The sequence below is a fragment of the Dermacentor variabilis genome, chromosome 10 (genome assembly GCF_050947875.1).
Source record: "Dermacentor variabilis isolate Ectoservices chromosome 10, ASM5094787v1, whole genome shotgun sequence".
Classification (NCBI taxonomy): domain Eukaryota; kingdom Metazoa; phylum Arthropoda; class Arachnida; order Ixodida; family Ixodidae; genus Dermacentor; species Dermacentor variabilis.
Genome location: NC_134577.1, coordinates 6,397,979 through 6,422,099, shown reverse-complemented (window position 1 = coordinate 6,422,099; position 24,121 = coordinate 6,397,979). Strand labels below are relative to the sequence as shown.

General features: G+C 44.4%; 1 protein-coding gene across 2 annotated transcripts in view; it reads right to left on the bottom strand.

Moving 5' to 3' along the window:
- LOC142559776 (V-type proton ATPase 21 kDa proteolipid subunit c''-like) overlaps positions 1-24,121 on the bottom strand; it is a 74,753-nt gene that overhangs the window by 29,329 nt on the left and 21,303 nt on the right. For both annotated transcript variants that reach the window (XM_075671421.1, XM_075671420.1), the window contains exons 5-6: positions 22,679-22,869; positions 4,751-4,822 (exon numbers count right to left, since the gene is read on the bottom strand). In XM_075671421.1, the coding sequence (XP_075527536.1) occupies positions 4,784-4,822; positions 22,679-22,869 (230 nt within the window). In that variant the 3' untranslated portion in view covers positions 4,751-4,783. The remainder of the gene's footprint in view (positions 1-4,750; positions 4,823-22,678; positions 22,870-24,121) is intronic.

Genomic DNA, 24,121 nt, shown 5'->3' with positions numbered 1-24,121 from the left:
ACAGTTAATTCAGATGGAGTTATTTAAGGCACTTGGACCCACAACCTTTGTTGGGGGTCGAACCATCAATCTTCAGTGGAAGTCGAACCAACAACCTTGCAATGTGGCATAATGTCTAAGCACTGCGCAATGGTTGCAATGCTTTCGCATTCATTCATGTAGGCAAACTAAATGCCCCTTGAATTTTTTTCTGTCCACTGCACTTTCACAGATGTCAGAAGCTTGCACTGCACCACTTGAATTTGTCTCAGGTGCTCTTTCTGGCAGCAGTTTGCCACTGAGTGTTGCGCGACCACATGTGGTACTGACAACATTGTACAAATAATATAAATACAAATACCTTTATTTCAACATCAGGGATGTTAGGGGTGCACCCAAAAAGCCTATGACTAGCTTGACAGAGGGGCGTACCCCTGTATCAATATAGTAACCACTTTCCATTGATTGATAATGGCAGAGTGGATAGCCCTTGCCGTTTTGCTTAATGTAGCACATACCACACCAGTATTACATCCGCTGTATTTTCTTCTTTCCACTTTATTGTTTGAAAAGAAAGATATTACCTATCAGTAACAAATTTGACCTGTGTGCCACAGTGTGATTGGTTGTGGAAGAGCAATATGGCATGAATTCCTGAGAACTTGAAGTTCACTCATAATGATATAGCAGTATTGCAGCAAGGTACCGCAGAAGGCTAGAGCAACCTACACTAGTACATTTAAACTTCTATATAACGAAGTTGATAAAATCGAAATTTTGCTTCATTATATCAAAGTTTTGTTCTATTGAAATTCCTCCTTTTATGTAAATAAGCAGTCGCCAATGAATCTTTTTTACACAAAAGAGGTTACAAAATTTTCCAAATTATCAGGCAATTGGAAAAGGCAAATCTGAACGAGAAAAAAATTATTTTTGCTAAATTTTACAGTTAGCGACAAAAGATACCTTCACTACGTGTCAGGGATACCTTCACATCAGCGGCAGAAAGCAAAGCCAGCCACGCTTTGACGCCCACTCCGCCCCCTCCAGTGGGACAATGATACCATGAAAAGCACTGGCAGCAAGGAGCAAATGCTTAGTCTGCCTCTTGCTTCAGCGCATCTTCGAAACTCGAGGTTACACAACCTCCAGTACTAAATGCGTGGGAACCGCACGTGATGCCACGACATCTCGGCACGTCCACTCTTTGCATACATGACAGATTGCCCCTAAAACAGAGCACGTGGGCTGCGACCAGGAAAGCAGAGGCGCACAGACCTTCTTATCGTTATTCATTATAATGAAATCGTGTATAAAGTTTGTTATATTGAGGAGCATACATGGTGTTCTACTGACCAGTAATTAAAAGTTAAATACTTCATTATATCGTCAATTTTGTTATACAGTTCAACCTCGCAATAAAATTGGCAGGGAACGCTAAAAGATTCGGTTTCGCGAGAATTTCGTTGGTGTGAAAAGAAACAAAGGAGATAGGTAATGCATCGCAGAACAAAACTTTACTGTCAAAATTCCGTTACACTAGTTTGCAAGATTTGCTTGAGGATATAGGACTGTATTGCCGCCAGTACAAGTGCGCGTCGACCAGCACTGCCAGTACTGCCGTAGCGCAGTATTCTCGGTCAACTGCTTTCGGATATGCGATCACTTTTACAAGATTTTGCGTAACTCGGCACAGGACGTTGAGTAACACTGCATGCAGCAGCATTTCTCCAGTGCGCGCTGTTGCCCGTAGGCGCCGACATGTCCGGTGCCGAGCGCAAAAGTGATCGTATCTCGTGTACCCGAAGGCAAACAATCGAGATAACGGCCCTTTCGCGCAGATCTACATCCGGTGCTGAATCTGCATGCGATGCCTGTCGGGAGGCACCAGAACCAGCGTTCTTAAAGCAAGGTATGCCGTATTCCCGGACGATCGCTCAATCATGGCCCGATGCACGACACTCCATATGCTGCTACCGCCATCTCAAGTGCCATAAGCAATTCCATGTAGGTGGGACGTAGATTTCCTTGTTTTTGCTGTATTTTTCTCACCGAGGCACACATTATGCAGTGCACTGCCACAATCGGAGATTGGCGCCTGAAACGCGCGTTCAGCTTGCATTCAGTTTCGCCTCACGCGATTGGCCTAGGCCCCGCCGAGTCGTCAGCTGCGGGGAACGCAAACTCACCTAGTAGGCATGCAAAAACTATCGTCACATGTCAGTAGCAACACACGTGCCGCTTCAAACCGGCGATCAACAAACAAAACGGTGGCCATGATATGTTTCCAGAGCACTGATCGCTTCTGGAGCTTGGTTGTTTTTGTGAACAGAAATGTCAGCACCCACACAAATGTAATGTGCTGGTATTTTACACAATTTTAGTGCAAAACAACTCCATTTGAGCACATTTTAGAGCCTGCTAGCCTTATGCGAGTAGGTATAATATGCAGCGTTACGTTCCGGCAATTTTCGTTGATGCGAAATTGTAGTACAGCGACATTTCGTTGCCGAGAGATATGAAATGCATTGAATCCTATGACCGTTCGCCAGGGATACGAAAATTTTGTTGTTGCAGGATCTCGTTATTGTGGGTTTCGACTGCATTGAATAGTCATAAACGAAGTACATAAAACTGGAAATCTGCTTCGTTACATCGAAATTTTGTTGTATTGAAATTTGACCTTTTATGCAAGTAAGTACAGTCACCAATAAATTTTTCTTACAAGGAAAGGGGCCGCAGAATTTTCCTGATTATTGAGCAATCGTAAAAACAAATTTGAATTAAGAACAATTTATTTTGGTTAATTTGGGAGCAATGTGGCAGGCAACAGGGAGCGAATGCTTCGTCTGCCTCTCGCTCCACCAAATCCCCGAAACTCGACATTACGCAACCTCCAATACTAAATACGCGGGATGACTGCTAATATGATGTCCGCTTGCTCGGCACGCCCTCTTCGTACACCCGGCAGATTACCTCTCAAGCAGGGTGCACAGATGCTTATGCGCTGAGTCGCGCTTACAGCAATGCGCAGCCACGACCAAGTGCCAACTTACCTCCCCACCCCCGCTCCTCGCATGCACGCTTGATCGCATTACAGCGAGTGAGCTTCCCTCTCCTTTCCCTTTGCTCACGGAAAGGCAGCACTTGTGAAACCACCATCTTTCTTGTCTAATCCTCACCCACTTTCAGTCACACCTAAAGCACAAAGTGCGTGGGACACAGTAAGATCTTCTTGCATTTGGATTCCATAAGTAACATGATGCGGGCCCGCTGCGGAGGTTGCTCGTCGCACGCACGATTTGAGAGAGGTGCATTTGCAAGCAGACGCTTGTAATTCAATCATTTGACCATCTGCGTCAGCAGATGTTTCCATTTATTGTCTCGGCATTCCTTTGCGGTAGAAGCAAAATTTCCTTATATTGAAATCGCATAAGAACATATTTTGTTTTATTGAGGTTCAAAATGCATGCTGTTCTATGGACTAGAGGTTACAAAAATTTAAATGCTTCGTTATATCGAGAACTTCGTTATAGTGAAGTTCGTTACATCGAGCTTTAACCGTATTTTTTCTCTCCAATTCCGAAGCAGTGCACACACGAGGCACTTGAAAACGTTGATTAGATTCGAAAAAGAGGATCGTGGGATGATGCTTAGATTTACATAATTGCATGTTGATGAAATGTGCCTGATATTTCAAATTGTGAAACGGACAATAAATTCTTCAGGATTAATTTGAATGTTCTACACATGCTTTGAAGCTTTAGCAACAAACAGCTACTTCTAGCTGTTCTAGCTTCTAGCAAAAAAACAAAGGTTTTTTGTTCTCTGTGTAGTTCATTAACTTAAATTCCACAATTTGAAAGATTATTGGGCTCATTGCAACAACATATGCAATCATGTGAATCTAAGCATGATCCTCTTGTAAGTTAAAATCAAATATTATAATAATGCATAGGGCTCAATCCTGTAGGAACTTGCACCATTAAAGAAGAATTAATTGCTTGCCTAGTATGTATTGCATTGCTAATGAGGAAAATTCGTGCAACAAAGAGACAGCGCACACAGGTCTTGGTCTTCTGTTCTTGTGTGCAAAGTCTTTTGTTGCCTTAATTTTCTTCATCAGCACTGAATCATTCACATGCTGAAATAAGGACAAATATGAAAGTAGTTGTATTAACAAACAATATACTTATGAAAACTTAACCTTGGTTAATTCATGATCATGCTTTTTTTGAACAAATCTGAAAATTTTAGCAGTAATATCATATTTTCAGCACACATGAAAGTTACTCATTCCAAAACATATATTGGTATATGCAAAATTATTGCTCCCTTGGGCAACACGATGTAGCAAAGCTTCTGAGGCCAGACTTAGCTTAGAGAGAGCAAGAGTGCTCGATGGTAAAAATTGCTTTGCATAAAAATTTTGTTTCAGGTGTTGCTAAAGTTGTTGACCATAGACAGCCAATGAGAGACATATAGTGAGTATATCATTGACATGGGCCTCGCACTACACCATTAACAACTGCAAAGTGAAAAGAGAAAAAAGTTGGGATAACCAGCATGCATTTAAGAGATAATTAGGAGCGGGGGGAAAAAGACGAAAGTACTAACCCACATGCTGAGTGCATAAAAATTGAGTTGAAAAAATCTCTAGAATACAAGAGGGAAACTAGCGATGTACATAACTACTGTGATGGCAGTTGTGTGCTTCAACTAGATTAAAGCGATTACAGAAAAGAGAATACAGAATACGAGCTGCTCTTGCCTTCGGGGTAGCATATGCTGTGACTGCACCACGCTAGGCCTTGGTAGAGTCGCCCATGCTGATTTTGGCAGACTGAAATTGCAGGGGGACAAATGCGTTACCAGGTGCGACCAAGCTAGAACATTTCAAAGCATGTGCACGAGCATTCACGAGCATTTTGCTGGTTGCTTGCAATAGGGCACACTTGCTCAGACCCCAAGACAGTAAAAACAAAATAAATAAACGTAGCATGTGTTAGGCCCACTATGCAGGTAATATATCACAATCGTGGTGTGTTCGAAAAAATAAGGAAGCCATGCAAAGACTGCCACCCTTTCTATTTAATCTACTATTACGTCATCTGCCGTGACAGCTGACACCAAAAGCCACAATATCTGCCATCAACTGCCTGTTGCAAAATCATGAACTTTATAGGAATGGTACCAACACTAATTTCAAAATACAAGCTCACATACGTAGACAGTCATCTCATTAAACTTAGAATAACATTTCGCGATAACAATAGAAAATTTTTATTTATTTATTATTTATTTATTTGTTTGTTTTTTCTATACCTTCACTCACGGGCATCCAAAGAAAACTTTCCAGAGGGGCAAAACGGGGGCAGCGAACCAAAAACCTTGCTTCCACTCCCTCCCCTCTCTGGAAAGGTACTTCCCAGTCCAAGTGACAAAGTATAGTTACCAAGTATAGCAAAACCAAGTTTTTACGACTTCTTTAAAAAAATAAGGATATTTTTCTTCTGGGTCTTGGCGAGTTTTGTCAAAGAAATGTCAACTGTCAGCAATATCATCGCCCTCAGATCTGTTTTGAGTGCTACAGTCGAACCCGACTATATCGAATCCTTTTACATCGAATTATTCTATATATCGAACAATTTCTGGACACGGTATAGTTACAACGAGTATATATAGCAAAAATTACGCTTACATCGAACAAAAATAGCAGCGACTCCCGATATATCGAATGTCGGTTGGCAGAAAGTGCTCCTGGAAGTTGGCTTTCCCTCGCGGTGACGGAAAAACTCGGCGGCGCGGCTCCAACTAACCGGTCTCCTTAACGTGACCACGCTGCCTCGGACGAGCCACCGACATCCCCCTGCTAAATATATTCCTGGCCCACCCGCAGCGCTTGCTCAGACAGCCAATCAGAGGCTCTTGTGCTCTCGTTGTGCAAGACGCCGAAAGATGCCGAAAGTGCGCGTTGTCTTGCTGCTTTTCTGGTTCATTGTGTGCGTGCTATGTGGGCCTTCTCCCACAGTGTTGCTGTGATGAAGCAGCAGAATTCGCCCTTCGTCATGAAGCTCGAAATCATAAACCGGGTCAAACGCGGTGAGAAGTCGGATATCCCCTCAGCGTACAAGATTCCGAGGAGCACTCTCATCACGATCATGAAGAATAAGGGGGAGATTAGGGCTAAAGCGGCCAAACTCGCGACCCAATGCCTGTGGCGTGCACCGTGCACTAGTCCGGTGCTTCTACGCGAATGCGGAAAGTTGCGGCCTCAGCTGCTCCAACTCCTTAGAGAATCTGGAAAGGTGCTTGCGTCGTAGGCAGCGAAATTGCTCCAGCAGAAGAAAATATAGGACTATTTCATGCAAAACTAAGCTAGTTTCATTAACAAAAGTAATATTATAAATGGAATGTGCTTTTATAACATCCAATTATTTAGCAGGCTTATATCGAATTATGCTCTATATCGAACTGATAGGCATTTTTTTGCGAATTCGTTATAGCCGGGTTCGACTGTAGTAGAATCAACAAAACCTAATTAAGGTTATAAAACATAAGCATGCATTAAATACACTTGGATCATTTTGGCATTGTGCACAGAGCTACAAGGGAAGACATGTTAGTAAGAAGTGTTGTCACAGTCCAAACACAAAATTATGTCCCTGAATTAGGTAATAGAAGAGTTATAGCTGACCCATGTTTTTTGTTCCGTGACTTGTAACGCAGATGTGGCGTGAACTAAGGAGATTTTAAAAAGCGTCCCTAAGCCGGTTTGCGCTGCTAAAGCCCAAACACCCCCTTTGCATGTCTTTTGCATTCCTTCTGACGCCCGGCAGTTTTTGTTCCCTAACTTTGTGTGCGAAAATTCTAAAATTCTCAAATGTCTAGCACATACCGTACTGTGAAAGGAAATACGGTCTACTGTAGCTCTAATGAGTATAATGACAACCAAAAAAAAAAGGCAAGCTCTGCGCAACAAATTTTACGCTGGCTACAGAGATCACACAGGCAGCAGAGTGAGAATCTTATAAGTTTGTACATTAAGAGTCGAACACCACAAATCTACTCATCTCCATTGAAAAAATTGCCTCTGCATTCTTCAGAAGTGCAACAATATTTTCTTCAAGAAGTATTCATAAGATCAGAGTTTCCTTTTTACATGGCTTAGAGCCTTCATATCTTCAATAAACAACTCTAAATCAATCAATGAAATGTTTCTACGGCTCGGCTTTTGGTGTTATTCTTGATGCGAATAAATTTGACATGCAAAGCGTAAATTAAATGTAATGATTTCCATTACAATTTTTCTGGTAATTTTGTGACTTAATTAAGAGCGGGAGTGTCCTGTGTAACAAAATGCAGCATCTGCAGCCATTGTTCGTATGCAGTTTCGACGAACTGCAGCAACAGTGATCCCCATCGGCTTTTTGTTCAAATGGCCTGCTGCAGTGCAATTTCTATCTCAGAAACTCTGTATAGGTGCAACCACTGGCTTTTTGGCCAATCACATACAGTTGAACCAACTTATAACAATCTTCAAATGCCACGAAAATTCCATTGTTTTAACCGATAATTGTTAAAGCTGGGTGCATGAAAAAAATCAAAATAGGGGAACGGCAGAGCTGATCTTAGCAAACCATAATGGCGGGGAGGCCAGTGCCCCTCCCGCCACCTTCCTCCATTCGGCTGCCAGTTGTGCTCACTCGTTTAACTGCCTCCTGGGCGCTCTAATCACGTGCAACAGGCCGCGGCTGTTGGCGTTAAGGAATGGTACTGCTTTGGTACCGCAAAGAGGGGTCATGGGTGGCAAGCAATATGCAAGCATCACTGACGCAGCGCTCTGGTGGGCCCAAAAGGGGCCTTTCAACAAATGTGAGGAGGTTGCTGTGGCAGCCTGTCGGCTTGAGAAATCCAAAGGAAAGGCTGAGGCGAGATCGCCACAAGTGTCTCGCCACGTACGTCGCACTGCATTGCACAAGAAAACCCTACGTCCGTAAGCCTTGCCGACATTCTTCTTCAAGGTATCCAGGTGCTCCACGTAGTGCAGCAAAACGTTCCTCGCGAAAACAAAGCCCCAGAGGGACAGAATCACCTGCCAGGCCTCCTGTAAGGACAACGTTGAGGCAGCCTGCCCTACCGTGTCATCGCTGTCGTAGTCGCCATTGCTATCCGATACAAGCACGTTCGCGACGATCGCCTCATCGGTTAGAAGCACTTAGTTTCCAAATCTATAGCCGTGCGCTTTCTTTTCACTGGCAACATCGTGCATTGCTGATTATCAGCGGGCAGGTCAGTCATCTTCCGTTTCGGCGGTGAGTCAAAAGAGGCTGAGAAACCATGTGGCCAGGAACGATTTCGACGCAACCAACAAAGACGAACACGGGCGATTACGCTGTTTGCAGAACTGCGCTGAATGAGGAGCTAGCGAGCAAGATGCGAGCAGCGCAGTTGGCACGGTCCATTCGTGTTTCGGAGGGTGGTGCGACGTAGAGATATGGGCTCAGCCCATTCGTGTTTGGAGGGGTGGAAGGGCGTCAGGACAGAGGCGCGCGGATGGGCTGATGGGAGAGAAGCGCGCAGCGGCCATTCGAGCAGCAGGCCATCGTGAAGTGGCTCGAATTTCTTTTCTTTTTTTCTTTTCAAGGATTTGGCATTTCACTACGTTTTGGCTTGGACACCAAGCAGCCAGGCTTCATCGTCATAACCGATAATGCAGCATCTGGGCATTGTAGTCAGTGGGTAATTGCAACATGCAAAACATACAAAAGATGACAGTGCAGCAGCTTGTCATTGTTATAACCAATATATTGTTAAAACTAGTGTCGTTATAAGTGGGTTCAACTGTAATGGTAATAAGTCACACGATAAGAAATCATAGGGCAGCTTTTGTCGCATTTGTAGCTTCATGGCAAAATACTTTTAGAATGCATACTGATTATATTGTGATACTTGGCTTGACTTGTTCTTTTGAAGTGGACAAACAACTTGCTCGTGCCTCCCCCAACCTGCGAGATGCACACACCGATATTTGGCATGTACAGATCTGGACACCACTGCACATCTCCTCTTGCAAGATCCACTTGACAGGCGCGTACCGATTACAGGAGAGGAGAGAGTGAAAATCTTCCCTGTATGAAGTGGTTGGTTTGCGGGGGCTTTATGTGAGGAAGTACTTGTCCCACACATTTTCGAGGAGTAAAAGCGCAAACCTAGTTCCTGCACTCAGTACGATATGTGCACAATGCTGTTCAGCACCTCGGTCCAGAAATTCCAGGAAGAGGGGGGGGGTTCAACCGCCCTCCCATTCATTCTTTCTTGCGGATGCCACTGCCACCAGCATCAATATGACATTAAAGTAAAAGATTATAGTTCGAAAGAAAAAAAAATCATGGTAATATCAGCAGAAATTTAACAACATGGATCAGGTAAGATCTTGATGAGGGCTAGTTGGTTCTTATTAAGAACTGAAGTTGAACACAATCTGAGGAGGACACGAGGAAAGAAATATCACAAACAAGCGCTGACTGCCAAATGGAAGTTTACTTGAAATTCTCCAGCCATTTTATACCTTTCTCAGCATAGGCATGTGTACACCAGTCGCAAACACACCTGCAAATCAGCAACATCATAATCTTTCATGCAATAAAGCTATTTCCTTTTCGGACAAGGCAAGAGAGGGAGCGCTTACACATTTATCTCCTTCCTTTCTAATGTAATAAGCCTCTATTATTTTCCTTTCCCTTTCCCTATAAATTTGGTTTTTTCAAATATGGAAGTGCAGGGACACTTGTTACAATGGCCTGCTAAATGACTCCGATAGCCATTCCTTTAGGTCACTGCTGTGCTGATGAGCTCTTTCATTGAAGCACTGTCTTGTTTGACATGTATAATTTTTTCCACAGCTCAGCAGTAACTGATAATGTTGCGCCTGAGTCAGTCAAACGAGATTTATGATTTGTGGGGCACAGGGGCCTTTCGCGCATTTTCGTACGATTACATATTAAGGAAAGCTTGCACGGGGCACTGAAAAGCAAATTAACATTATGTCTATTGGAAACTTTCTTTAGATTGTGTGACAACTTGTACAAGTATGGCCCCATGTGTGCCGGTCTCCTGCCTCCTTTTCTTTCTGTGATGGTCCGGAACTTATTCTTTTTTGTTTCTGCAAAATGGCTTCGCATACTGAAGTGATCACAGTATGGGGAAAGCGTGCGTTCTGTAATCGTGCTATCTGATTTAAAAAAACTTCGCTCGCACTCATGCTCACACGACTTACTTAGTGCTGCCTTTATGCACGTGGTTGCTATGCCTCTCTTAACCAATTTAGAGTGTGCGATGTCGTAGTGCAACAAGGTTTTCTTAGATCTGGGAAGATATCCCCAGCATACATGCTCGTCCAAAGAAAAACAGAGATTAATATCGAGAAACTGAACGCAGCTGTTAATTGACAATTCATATATGAAATAAAGTCCTCCCAATTAGTTAATGAACAAGTCCAAATTTATTCGACCGCATCATTAAAATGCATACAGGTATTTTTCTTCATAACAATTAAGTAGTCGTCAACATACCTAAACACTCGCGTTACAGGCGTGTCCACCAACTTAGCAGAAATTACAGTGTCAACCAAGGATAAAAATATGTCACACAACATGGGGGCTACGGCTGATCCTATACAGAGGCCAGTGCGTTGTATGTAGAACTAGCCACCATAGTTACTAGCAGTTGAATGAAGATAAAAATCTAAATGCATTAAAATATTGTTGCTGTTGACACTTGACAGAATTCTGAAAATTGACTTCTCCAAAATCTTCTATCCTATCGCACACAGCGCACATCAAACCATCACGTGGCACAGAACATGTCCTCAACATCTATTGAAAATGCAGTTAGTGCAGTCCCCTGGTCTTCATTTATCACCAAGATAACTTCTTTGGAGCTTCTAACCAGAAAAGGGTCATTTATCTGCAACTTCTTCGGATGGTCTTGTAGAGCTTTTCCTACATGGCACTACCATGACGTTTTTTCGGACACAATAACCCTAAAAGGGTATTCAGGCTTGTGGGTTTTGCAAGTGAAGAAAACTTCAAGAAACTCTGTCTCCAATTTGCTCACAAGCTGCCGTAACGAGTCCAGGTACAAGTCTTTGTGTAGCTTCAGGATGACCCTCTCTTCCTTTTTTCAGTTCGAAAGAAACAACTTTTAAATTCTTCATGATAGCTTGCTTGGATTTTTGGTTCATCAGGTTTTTAGGCAGAACAACAAAACCGCCTTCTTTATTTGCCTGTAGGACTTCAAGAGCATCATTCTTTAGGTTCGTTACAATTATCTTTATGGGTGGCATACCTGATTTTCCATGTGGTGCATGCTTTAGAATGCAGTCCACAGCTTCACTGACAACTTGTTCACTGTCTTGATCCTCAGCTCTGTCTCCTTAGCTTCTACCCATGGCTAGGAGCTCTGGAGCAGTAAGTGTTGGCTAAAAACTGCACATTTTGGGCCTTTTTCCAGGGTCCTCCTAAGTTGGTCTGGAATTGTAGCCTCCCTAAGCATGGTGACTATGTTGGCACTGGTGATCCTCGGGCACGGCTTCGGTAAAAAGATTCTGGTGCGTTGCCACAGGAACTCTGTAGATTGCCAGGGAAGTCTCTTGTACTCGTGCAGCGTTCGGTCCTTTTTGCAGGCGCCTTTTCTTTTTTCAACAAGTACTTTCAGGCAATCATTGTATAGTTATATTTGGCACCATTTTTCAGACTTCGGTAGTTTGCACATCCTTTTTGCATGTCCCCAAGAAGGTTCTACGAAACCAAGAAGGCCTATGATTTCAGGTGGTGTGATGCATCTTCTCAGATAGTAGCCTAAGGAATGTGACTGGCAAGTAGTTATGGCAATAAGGTTGACACATATTATGCTGGGTCTTGCAAGGCTTGCATAGTTAACAAATACAGCTTAACTTATTTTTCTCCTTAGAGTCCCATTAGGCTTCCACCAACAGATGCTTCCACTACAAGGCTTTTGTGTTGCTAGGTCAGTGAAAAAGCTCGCGGTACAATTATCAGCATCCTTGCTTTAACATTTAAAAATTGGCGGTTCTCATGCATATGTGAGAATTAGTGTTAAGCGACGCTTTCCTGCTGAAATGTCCCCAGTTCAGTTTTGTGTAGCTCAACGCTTCTTGTTCTAAGTGCAGGTCTCAATTTGTTCTCTTCTGTCTCAATGCTTGGTAGGTATTGTTACGAACTTCTTTGCTCCTTGCCTCTTGTTCTGCTAGTCTATTTAAGCACCTTCCCAGTGGCACAAACCTGATCCGGGCAAAGCGTGTGAACGAATGCCACACCCCGAGTGGCACATGTCCAGTTTGCACATACTCAGTGACCAAGTACCCTCGGCAACACAGCAGCAGCCAGTACTCACAAAGTGGGGGGAGGAGGTAGCGAAGGCTTTCCTTTAAAATTTATTGCCTATGAATGCTTTGTATTCCCTGAAATTTCATGACAAGGTGGCTTTCATGATCTTCCATGTTAAGTGCACACTTGGCTTCGTTGCTTGCCTGATTTGCCCAGAAGAAATGAAAATACACATACACAGCACATAATACAGTTGAACCTTGATAACGAAGTCAGTAAAATCAGCAGTTTGCTTCATTATATCAAAATATTGTTATAATGAAATTCCACCTTTTATGCAAACAAGTACAGGCGCAGATGGATTTTTCTTACACAGAAAAGGTTGCAAAATTTTCCGCATCATCGGGTAATCTGAAAATGGAAATTTTAATGAGAAAAAAAATTCATTTTGTTAAATTTGAGAGACTGTGATGAAAGATATGGTTTCATGTTGTGTTCAGAATATTTTCACATTGGTAGTATGAATTGGAAGCCAGCCGTGCTTTCACATCCACTCTGCCTCCACGGCCGATAGTGTCGCCCACAGTGGGACAACACCATCATGAAAAGCGCTGGCAGTGGGGAGCTAATGCTTCGTCTGCCTCTCGCTTCAATCCGCCTCCAAAACTTGAGATTAAGCAACCTCCGGTAATATTGACGATATCGATATAGGAAAAAGGACATAGCACAAAATAAAGACAAGAACACGAGAGAGCGACACGCACAAAGCGCTGTGCGTATGTCGCTCTCTCGTGTCCTTGTCTTTATTTTGCACTGTGTCCTTTTTTCCAATGAATCACCCACAAGCCCAAGCTTCCACGCTAAATCGATATAGGATACCGATGATATCGCCAATGAACACGAGAGAAGCGCACATGATGTCACACCATCTTAGGTAAGGAAGTTGCCGAAGTGGAGCAAATCCAGCTCCTGGTTGCACAGTTTATCTTAGTTAGTTAAATGCGGTTTAATGGCGCAAAAGCGGCTAAGGCTATGCTGCACCAAACACGAGATGTTTTAAAATCCAGTTTAGGAAGGAAGAGGCTGCGTTAATAATTTATATTTTACGTAAAAATCCAGTGTCGTCTAGAAATTTATGCACGTCAGACAGTGGGACTAGCCGATCATCACCTAAAATTAAAGCAGGGTGTACAGGTATGTGTAGTTGATGCAAGTTGTGCAAGAGGTTTCATCTGTGTATTTCAATGTGTGTACATGTTAATAATATATGCATAACTGTTAGTGGTTCTTGGCATTACTCACATGTTGGTGTGTCTTCTCTGGTTAGTAAATAATTGTGTGTGAGGTATGTGTGCCCAATGCATAGTCGGCATAAGACTACTTCGAAGAACCATTGGTGATGATAACATGACTTCCACTCACCAACTATGGGTTTAGTGAGATGAACCTCGTTGTCGGCACAATGGTCCCATTCATGTTGCCATTTTGACATTAAGGCTTTTCTAATCGCACGAATGCTATCTTTATAAGGAAGTGTTGAGTTTGTTACGTCTGTATGCTGTCATTGATGCACATCTATCAGCTGCTTCATTACCCAGTATCCCAACGTGGCTTGGAACCCAGCAGGAACGAACTGACCTCCCGTATTTGTTAAGCGCCACCATGTTTAAAATGTCTCCTATCAGTGGTTCACACTCAGATTTCAGATGTAGAGCCTTCAGTGTGCTTAAAGAATCACTGTATATAACTTCACTTTTGTGTTTATCAGTGATAATCTTTTTAACAACAACCCATATAGCGTAAACTTCTGCCGTGAAAACAGAGGCGTACTGTGGCCAATCGAATACTTGTTCCCCAATTTTCTGTTACGGCCCCCCCGCCCACGTGTTCTTTTGTTTTAGAGCCATCAGTGTAATATTTCATGTTATTTTGATATTTGTCCAGAGGAGCACGGAATTCTTGTATAATGTGTTCGTGTGGGGTGTCCCTTTTCCTTAGATGTGTTAACATCCAGTCACATAACTGTGTGAAATCGTACCACGGGGGCAACCATTATGGTTTTTTGGCAATCTGGAGGACTTCATGAGGAATGTCATAATCCCGACAATATTGCTCACACCGCAGGACAAGTGGCCTAATCATGTTCGTTTTATTTGTACACTGTAAGCGTGAGTTGCAATGTGTGAGGATGTTGTAGCATATGTGTTGCGGTGATGACTGAATTCTGATTACGTAAGAAAAAGTGAGTAATACTCTGCGCTGCTGTAAGGAAGGTTCATTACACTCAACGTATATACTTTGAATAGGTGATGTTCTGTAGGCACCACTTGCCAGTCGTAGTCCAAGGTTCTGTACTGGATCAAGTCGTAGGATGTAAGACTGACTGGCTGAGCCGTAAACCCCATTCTGGTGACTGCCTGGTGAGCCCATTCATCTGGGCATGATATGACTTTATGATTTGTGCTGCTTGGAGCAGCAGTGCAGGAGATCGTCGATGAATTTCGACAGAAAGGTATGGCCTCGGTCAGTCAGCAATTGACAAGGGGCACCGTGTACTAAAATTACATCGAGAACAAAGTCAACCACATCTGTAGCACAGCTGGTTGCCAGCACTCGTGTCATAGCATAGCGCATCGTGTAATTGGTAGCGACAGCAACCCATTCGTTTCCTGAAGCAGATGTGGGAGAGGGTCCGAGAAGGTCCAAACCGACAGGTTGATGGGCTGAAGATACCCAGCACGAAGTGTAGACAGTTTCTTTTGGCATTGACAGAGCTTGCAGGTGCTCATATAACGCCACAATGAGCACGCTAGGCTAGGCCAATAGACGCGACAGCATATGTGGTCATGTGTGCGACACCCAGGTGGCCAGCGGTTGGGGCATTGTGAAGGTCACGAAGAACTGTGGAGCACAGGTGTGATGGCGTAACAAAGAGAAGATTATGACCATCAGGGTACGCGTTATGCCAATATAAGGTACCATCCTTCACGGTGAACATGCTCACACAGGTGTCAAAGAGAGAGGATCCCAGGCGCTGAATTATTTCACTTAGGTAGGCATCTTGACCTTGTTCATCGGCAATGTCAAGCAACTGGCTTGCGGAAAATACGGAATCAAGGAATTCAGCGAGTGAAGAGAAACAGTCAGCCACAAGGTAGCGGGACAAGCAAGCTGCATCTTCGTGCAGGCTCCTTTGTTCTGTATACCACCATGTAGGTGTTCTTTTGAAGGCGCAATGCCCATTGAGCGAATTGGCCTATAGGATCTTTAAAAGAGGCGAGCCAACTCGGGGCATGGTGGTCGAAAACTACTATGAACGGTCGGCCAAATACCGTATTTACTCGCATAACGATCGCACCCCTGAATTTTGTTGTCAAAATTCAATTTCTTTTTCTTTTCCGTGTAACGATCGCACCCTGCACTTGTCGCAGCAATATGTTGTGTGCCAAGTCTAGCTAATGATGATCGCGCTTACCATCTCTTGAATGTTACGCGAATGACTCTTGAAGACATACCAAGCGGTCTGCACGCGCCCAACATTCTTAAGCAGATGCCTCATTTCATTTCTTTTATCACTTTCCGCACCTCCATGAAAAAAAAAAAAAAAGAAAAGAAAGAAAAACTACAACCAAACTTGCCTCGGCTTTATTATTTGCAGGCTTCATATTGGTTTTGGTCAACAACAACATAAAGGGCGCCTTTCGATTCTTCTCGTCTGCACTCGTGGGCACGCAATAAATCGCAATCGGCAACGATAGTGGCCACGTTTACACCGATACATTAGAAGTGTACCCCATTGATATGCCGACACTTGTAACGCAGCTAAGATATTCACTCACCCTTAACGGAAACGTGCCGTATTAGGATAGCAGTGAAAACAAATGCCACAGTTCCCGCAGCATGCCCGCCATGTGTTTCTATGTCACTGGCAGCTAAGCGCGCCCATCTCAGTTTCTGTCCCCTCAAAGTGGACATGGCTATGTTACTGTCACAAACTTGCCGATATTAACGATAATATTAATTAGTAATACAGAGGAAACTGTTTCGATGCGGGTAATGTACTAACGAGAAAAAAAAAAAATCGCGTTCGGTGCGTTCGGCTTGCTCCTCTGGCCGCCATTCTTGTTTTGGTGTCCTGCACTGACAGCGGCAGCCGCCTGCTTGTCATCCCGCAGCAAATGCGGGATGAAAAAAGAAAATGTTTCTTTTCGTGGGAAATTTAACACGCGTAATGATCGCACCACTGGACTTGCGCCAATTTTTTTTTACAAAAAAGTGCGATCATTATGCAAGTAAATACGGTAGATAAGGTCGAAAATTTTGCAATTGCTCATACAAGAGCAAGGCACTTACGTCCTGTAATTGAGTAATGTCGCTTCGAAGCGGACAGCAGCCTGCTGGCATAACCAATCACACAGTTCGCTCAACGATGACTTTGGGTCAAGACAGCACCTATTCTGTAACCACTCGCGTCAGTGCGAATTTTGGTTTGGGCTGATGGGTCGCAGAATCAAATTTTCTTTCAGGGTGTTTATTCTGAGCCCTGCTAATATCGGAAGCGAGCAAAAATGAGAGGCTTTGTGAGGAGTGTGGTTAACTTGGAGAAAGCTGCAGCTTGTGTAAGACCCAGATAAAAGGAACGTCTTGTTTAAGAAAATCTGTGGCGGTTTCACCATCACTGCGAAATTCTTCACTAACCGGTGAAAATAGGAGCAGAGGCCCAGAGAGCTGCAAACACCTTTGGCAGACTTGAGCACAGGGAAGTCTTTCACGGCTAGAATATTTCTGGATCTGGTTGTACGCCAGCTGCATCCACAATATGGACAAGGATCGTAATGCGGTGACGGTTAAAACGGCACTTCAATGACTTGAACTAAAGTTCGGCAAGACGGAACACGTCAAGAACTGCTGAGAGGAGCTTGAAGTGCGTATCAAACGTAGGCGAGAACACAATTACGTTGTCTTAATAACACAAGCATGTATAGCACTTGAACCCATGAAGCAGAGAGTCATCATTTGCCTGAATGTGGCTGGGGCATTATAGACCAAAAGGCATGACCCTAAACTCGTAAAGCGCATTAGGAGTTACAAAAGCCATTTTCTCTTGGTCCATTGGGTCCACACCTATCTGCCAATATCTAGGTTGAAGGTCAATAGAAGAGAAGTAAGCGGCACCATACAGACAATCATGGCATCATCAATTTGTGGGAACAGGTAAGTGTCTTCCTTCGTTATGTTGTTGAGATGGTGATAGTCCACACAAAAGTGCCACAATCCATTCTTTTTAACTAAAACAACAGGGGACACCCAGGGACCGGAGGATGGCTCGATAATGTCATTCTCAAGCATCTTGTTGACTTCCTGCTCGATGACGCTTTCCTCAGACGCAGACACTCGATAGGAGTGCCAGTGAACAGGGCTGGCATCACCTACGTGTATGCAATGCGCGACAATGGACGTCTGGCCTAAAGGCCAATTATCGAAGTTGAAAATACCTCGGTACAACTTCGGAATATATATAAGGGCTTTAGTGCATTCAGGCAGACGGCCATTGGCGATCATGCTGCGAATTTCGCAGCTGACAAGTTGTCAGCATCGGAGTGCCCTTCGGAAGACATGTAGCATCCAGTGCAGAAGCTTCTAATTGAAAGTCTTGCAGGGGAAAAAAGTGGGCTACAGAAAGTCCCTGTGGAAGTGCTTCATGAAGCCAAAATTCACAAGTGGAAGGCAGGTTCTGTTAGCCATAATGCTCAGCACCATCTAGGGTGCAGTGATGCCATGGATGAGCAGGACATCAGCAAGAGGCATAACATACTAGTCGCAATCTGGAATAGCTGGCGAACATGACAATTTGACATACGTTATGGTTTTAGATGATAGACAAACAAAATCGCTGATATGTCAGTGAGACGGAGGAGGATGGTCACTGAGATCACACAGGCGACGCAGTTGAGGGAAGGGGGAACCGGTAGAGCAATCAATCAGAGAAGAATGGGCAGAAAGAAAATAAAGTCCAATTATGAGGTTGTGAGGGCACTGCGCAAGGAGTACAAAAATAGGTACCACCTGGCGACCACCAATAGTAACCTGAGCTGTAGAGATCTCAACAAATCAAACGTCACAACGTCAGCAACACGTCCGACTCTCGTCGTGGGAGCTGCAAAGAACTTCTTCTTAAGAGGACAACGACTGACAGAGATGTGCACCCCAGTTTCAACCAAGCTCTGACAGAGACACCATTGACATGGCCTTCCAAGAGTGTCCTGGTGGGCACAAAAGGACAACAGAGGATTTTGGGGTCAAGGTCGACAGTGCAGCTTCACCTTCACAAGCTGTGCAGTCTAGTTTTCTGGCGAAAAGCGACAGCTGAAAGACCGCGACGGAGAGCCACGGTGAGTTGGAGATCGAGATGGACGGCAATGTGGTAGAGGCAATTGAGCATAGTAGGGCTTTCCTCAGGGACATTGGCTGCAGAGGATACAGTGCGGGGTGGATGGCGATTTTCAGTACGGAAGAGAACAGAGTAAGTGGGAAATGGGCCATAGGACTGTGAGAGGGCCACTGGCTGTGGCAGCAGCAAGCAACGTGTCCAGCTTGGCTGCAGTGGAAACAGATAGACTTAAAATCAGCAGTTCTCCATTCGAACAGGTTTCTGGAACGATGAAGGGCATACGGTCCACGGCGAGGCCTGTTCATGAAAACTATGAAGCCATCAGGAGTGTTCATGGCGCAGACAGTAAAGAGGAGGCCAAGGTTCACGCACTCCTGGCGAACAATGACCTCCATCAATGAAACTGCTGGCCGGCGCCGAGGTCTCAGATATCGTGGGTTTATAAGAAGCTGGATGTGCGGCCCCGAGTTCTCAGCGGACGATGCGCATCATATCGTCTGATGTGGATGGCTGACAAGGAGTTGCCTCGCAGGACAATATTGCACCGGTATTCGGTACACGCTTGAACTGAGGCAAGGTACGGCAGCATTTCACTTTCTCCAGACGACGGCACTCTTTGATCACACTGTCAATGGTGGTCACGTTGGCAAAGCCGAACAGATTGAATGCGTCATCTGTGATACCCAATGTGGGCGATCTTGTCACCCTCGGACATTTTCTGGTTAACTTATAGACACAAAGCCAGCATGTCCTGTACATACGACAAGGTTTAGTTAATGTCTGGGTACGTACCACCAGTTGTTTCTTGGCGGCAAGCAGTCCTCCTAACGGGTTACCGAAAAGGTCGCGGAGCTGCTGCTTGAATGAATCCCAGCTAGTGAGATCATCTTTGTGGGTTCGAAACCAGATGTGAGAAATTCTGTCGAGGTAAAATATGACCTTGGTCAGCATTATTGTTGGATCCCAGCCATTCTGTTTGCTGACATGTTCGTACATGCTAAGCCACTCATTCACGTCAATGCTGTTTGCCTTGGAAAAGGTCCCTGGATCGCGGAGCTGTGAGGGGCGATAAACTGGGTTGGTGACAGGCATAGCTGGCAGCGATGTGTCATCACCTGGCAGCACAGTGGAAAATTTGAGGTGGTGTCTGCTGCGAAGCTCAGTCGTCAGCAGTAGTACTCCAGCACTTCAACAAATAAATTGTACAGTCGCCGACCGATAAATCGGACACCCATAATCCAGACATGCTTGATAGTTCAGACAGCTTCATGGCACCGCCAATGGCCCCATAGACTTAGTGTGTAAAGATGACCGATATTTCGGACAGCCGCCAGCACTACATTCGATTATGCAGACTCCATCCGTCGCTGTAGCGTAGTGTAGCTCTGCCGACATTATCTCCTCTGGCAACCTCGACAAGGCATCAAGTATGGCCTTAGAGACCCGAGACATCAAGTGTGGCCTCAAAGATTACACATTAGACAGTAATACCTGAGGCGTTGCCTTCGCCACAGCATTACACCTCAAAGATTTAACTGCAAATGCCAATCTTGGAGGCTCTGCTTCAATTATAGGTCGCGTGAAGATCGCACCCTATTCCGGCAACCCCACACATGGTCTGCTCTCACCATTCTGTTTGTTGATTTTGCCTTCCGGACACCATTCCACCACTCTTCTGTGCTTATTCGTTTAGATTGCATTCCAAGCAGAGCTTCGCTGGTGCCAACAAGTCTTTCTCGTGAACTTAGCGACAGGCCATGTGAAATCGCACCAGTGGTGCTCTTGCAGTTTGACTTGGAATGAGTCTCGAGTCGCAGTGTGAATGACTCCACAACTGAAGAGCCTGAACCTGCTGCCAACCACAACGTGCTGAAATGCGGACGTCCCTGATGACCTGCTAGGTTGCGGTGTGCTGATTTATGCCGCCGTTACATTTGAAGACTTTAGAGACGTTGACAGGGCGGTGTTGTGTGCCAAACTGAACGATGACGAAATAATTGAGCAAGTTCTCCCAACATCAAACAGTGACTCTCACTCGCATGATGATGTGCTGTGTGCTCCGCAGCCTTCAAATACGGACTCGAGCCTTTGCATTCCTTGCATTGGCGTATAACGACAGCAAAAAACTCACAGCAAAAAAGGCAAAGTTGGGTTGCGCTTAAGCGGAAGTGCATGCAGCAACGAATTGTTCACTTATTCCTTGCACAGGGGCGTTAAAACATAAATGAAGTGATCTTTTTGGATAAATTTGTTTTTTCAGGCATTCAATAGTTCGGACTTACTTACGTTCCCCATGGAGTCTGAATTATTGGTCGTCAATTGTACATGGAAGCAGTGTGTAAACTATTTTCACAGTGTGCCATAGTTACTCGCATAATGAATGCACTTTTTTTTTTCCGAAAGATATGCGCTAAGTTGGGAGGTTGCGTTCATTATGCAGGGTAAAATCTTGAGCAATTTTCTTTTCCGCGGCCACCTCTAAAAAAGTCATTTTCGCCCAAAATGCGAACCATCGATTGCGGCAGCAAATGTGCAGGCAGCTACATGACGTAACGATAGTAGTCCTACCGGCCATAAAAACATAAAAACATAAAAACAATTACTTCACTGCAAACTGAGCGGCGAGAATGCAGCATGCACAAATGTATGAACCGCCATTAACTCAGACTCCCGACGCAGATTGCTTTGAAGATAGGGCACGCCACAGCCATAGAATAAAAAACGAGCTTCCGCAGCTGCGCAATGCACTGTTGCTAGCTGCCGGAGTAAAATGCCGCACACCCTCCCCCTCCTCTCCCCCAAGCGCCATGTGCGCGACGGAAGACAGTGTGTTTGCTTCCTGCTTTCCTCTCTTGAACGTGGGAGATAGAGCCATGATTGTCGGCACCCCTCGAGCACGGTTGTGTAGTACGCAGCTGCTGCCAGAGTACAACGCCGCCGTCCAACCTCGCCCCCCAGGGGCTTTCTGTGCAACAAAAGACAGTGTGCCAGATAAGCCGCGATCGTCGGCTTCCCTCGCGCACTTTCACACTTACAGCATGCGGAGTGCGGCGACGACGATGGCAGCAAAAATGTACCTAGAGTGTCCATATAATCGCTATTGCGATAAAAATAGGAGACACAGTACGATTCGGCATCCGACATGGCGTCGAGCAGAATCGCACCCGCCGAACGCTATATCAGACACCAAATCGTACCGTGCGTCTCCTACTTCGCGGCAGCAAGTTCAGGGTGCGATCATTATGCAAGCAAAAGAAAAAAAAAACACTTCTGGACTGGAAAAGTGGGGGCTGCGTTCATTATGCAAGTAAATACGGTATTTACATGGGGTAGCAAGCACTGGCCCACATGGAAGCCAGCCAACATCAAGCAAGGCACGTCGTTGTCCTCAGATCAGTCAAAGGCCGCTTATCGGTATGTCCTGCTAAATCCAAGTGTGGACATCATCATCTTCGAATAGCACTGATACCTCAGGCCAACCTCGCTGCTTTTCCTCAAATAACGTGTCCTCCCTCCATCACCACAGATGAAGCGAGCCGCTTCCTCTAGTCTTCCTTCCTGTCAGCAATATAACATCCAGATAAAACAGGCAAACACTGATGCGAAGTGCTTCATTAGGATACACAGACAAAGAAAAAAGAAAGGGATCTTGCTGTGCAATCAAACTGAAAACAAAGCGATTGTAAGTGGTATGTGTTCCAGCCCCTTCCTTGGGCATGCTATGATCTTGCATTCTCACCAAAAATGGCAAAATTTTTTTTTCACAGCACACTACTTTGCAAAACACAACATGGACAACATTTTTACCTCCATTTTTTTTTTTAACATAAATGCATGGAAGAACCCCACTCGTCTGCACCAAAGAAGGAGTTATAGTTGTTAAAATAAAAATGCAGGCAACTGTGCATGTTTGAAGGCAGAAGTGCACTGCATGTTGAGTAAATAGGGCCTGGCTTACCATGATGACAGCCACAATGAGGCCAAACAGACCAATGGCGCTGGCAAAGATCTCCACAATCAGCAGCTTGACAAAGAGTGCCGGGTTGGCTGCATCAGCCAGTGCAGCACCTGACCCCACAACACCCACAGACATCCCACAGAAGAGATTGCCCAGGCCAACCACCAAGCCTGCTCCAAACATGATGTAGCCTGCAAAGATAAAAAATAAAAATAAAAAATACAGCATGTTACGCATGCATTGATTATTGGGTGTTGATGTCCAGAAGCAATACACAGGCTATGACGAATGCTATAGCAGAGGGCTCTAAATTGGCCACTTATTGAATGCATGCTGAACATTTTTGTTTCAAGCTTTTTACTACTTCAGTGTGAACTTCGCGGGCTTCTTACAAAAAACTGATTTGGGCTTATAGTGCAAAAGAATGCCTTTACATGCACACATTTATGAAAACTGCAATCTGAGCATGAATGAATGCAGTCGTTAGAGGTTCTTAGAATGCTTAACCTTGCTAGAAACTGAGATACGCAGCTTGTTTTCACAGTAAGAGTCTCAGTTTGTTTAACCACATGGTACACAATGATGATGTATGGAGCTTTATGGTGCAAAGACCTGGTATGGCCAAAGAGTGTCGTGACAAATTGTCATGCTATCGATGAATTCCAAATGGCATGGACAATGAATTACTTATGGTAGATGTGACATGACTGTAAGAGGGCCTAAAACTTGTCATTGTAAATGGCGTAGAATATATAGGTACTAAAATAATGACACTGACTACAGTCAGTGATGTGAGCTACGGCAATTGGACTTCGTTAAGAACATGATACAACAAAACATAACAGTGACACTTGAGATTCAAGGGGGCCCTTGAATACATGCCAAAAATTAACTGGCCGAATGATTTTCAATGTCTGTTTCAGCTAAGAACTCAGACTAATTTCAGGTTAAAAAGCGGTTCGTTGCTAAGAAAAAATGACAGATGAAGAGGTATATTTTCACGATATGCAGAAGGAAAATACTTTTCCCTCTCTGTTTCTATTGCGGGGCATTGAATAAGAACAAGAACTTTTAGAATAGTGCGGCACTTACACAACATGTAGGAGGATCCCCCCCAAGTCAAGAGGTAAGAGCGAGTACCGTGCGTCCTATTCTTAATCAGCAAACAAGTACATCCTTGCCAAACTATGTCGAGTGAGGCTAGCTTAGCAGTACTGTTTGAGGAACTATCAGACATGGTTTGGGATATCATCGACCTTAGTGAGATTAGAAGAACTGGTGGGGCTTATATGTTGCTGAATAATGGCCATGTCCTCCTCATAAGGTCTCCCTGATAAGAAGCAATACAAAGTAGGATTCTTAATCCATAAGCACATAGCGGGACACATTAACGAATTCTACAGCATCAATGAGAGGGTAGCCGTAGTCGTAATCAAACATAAG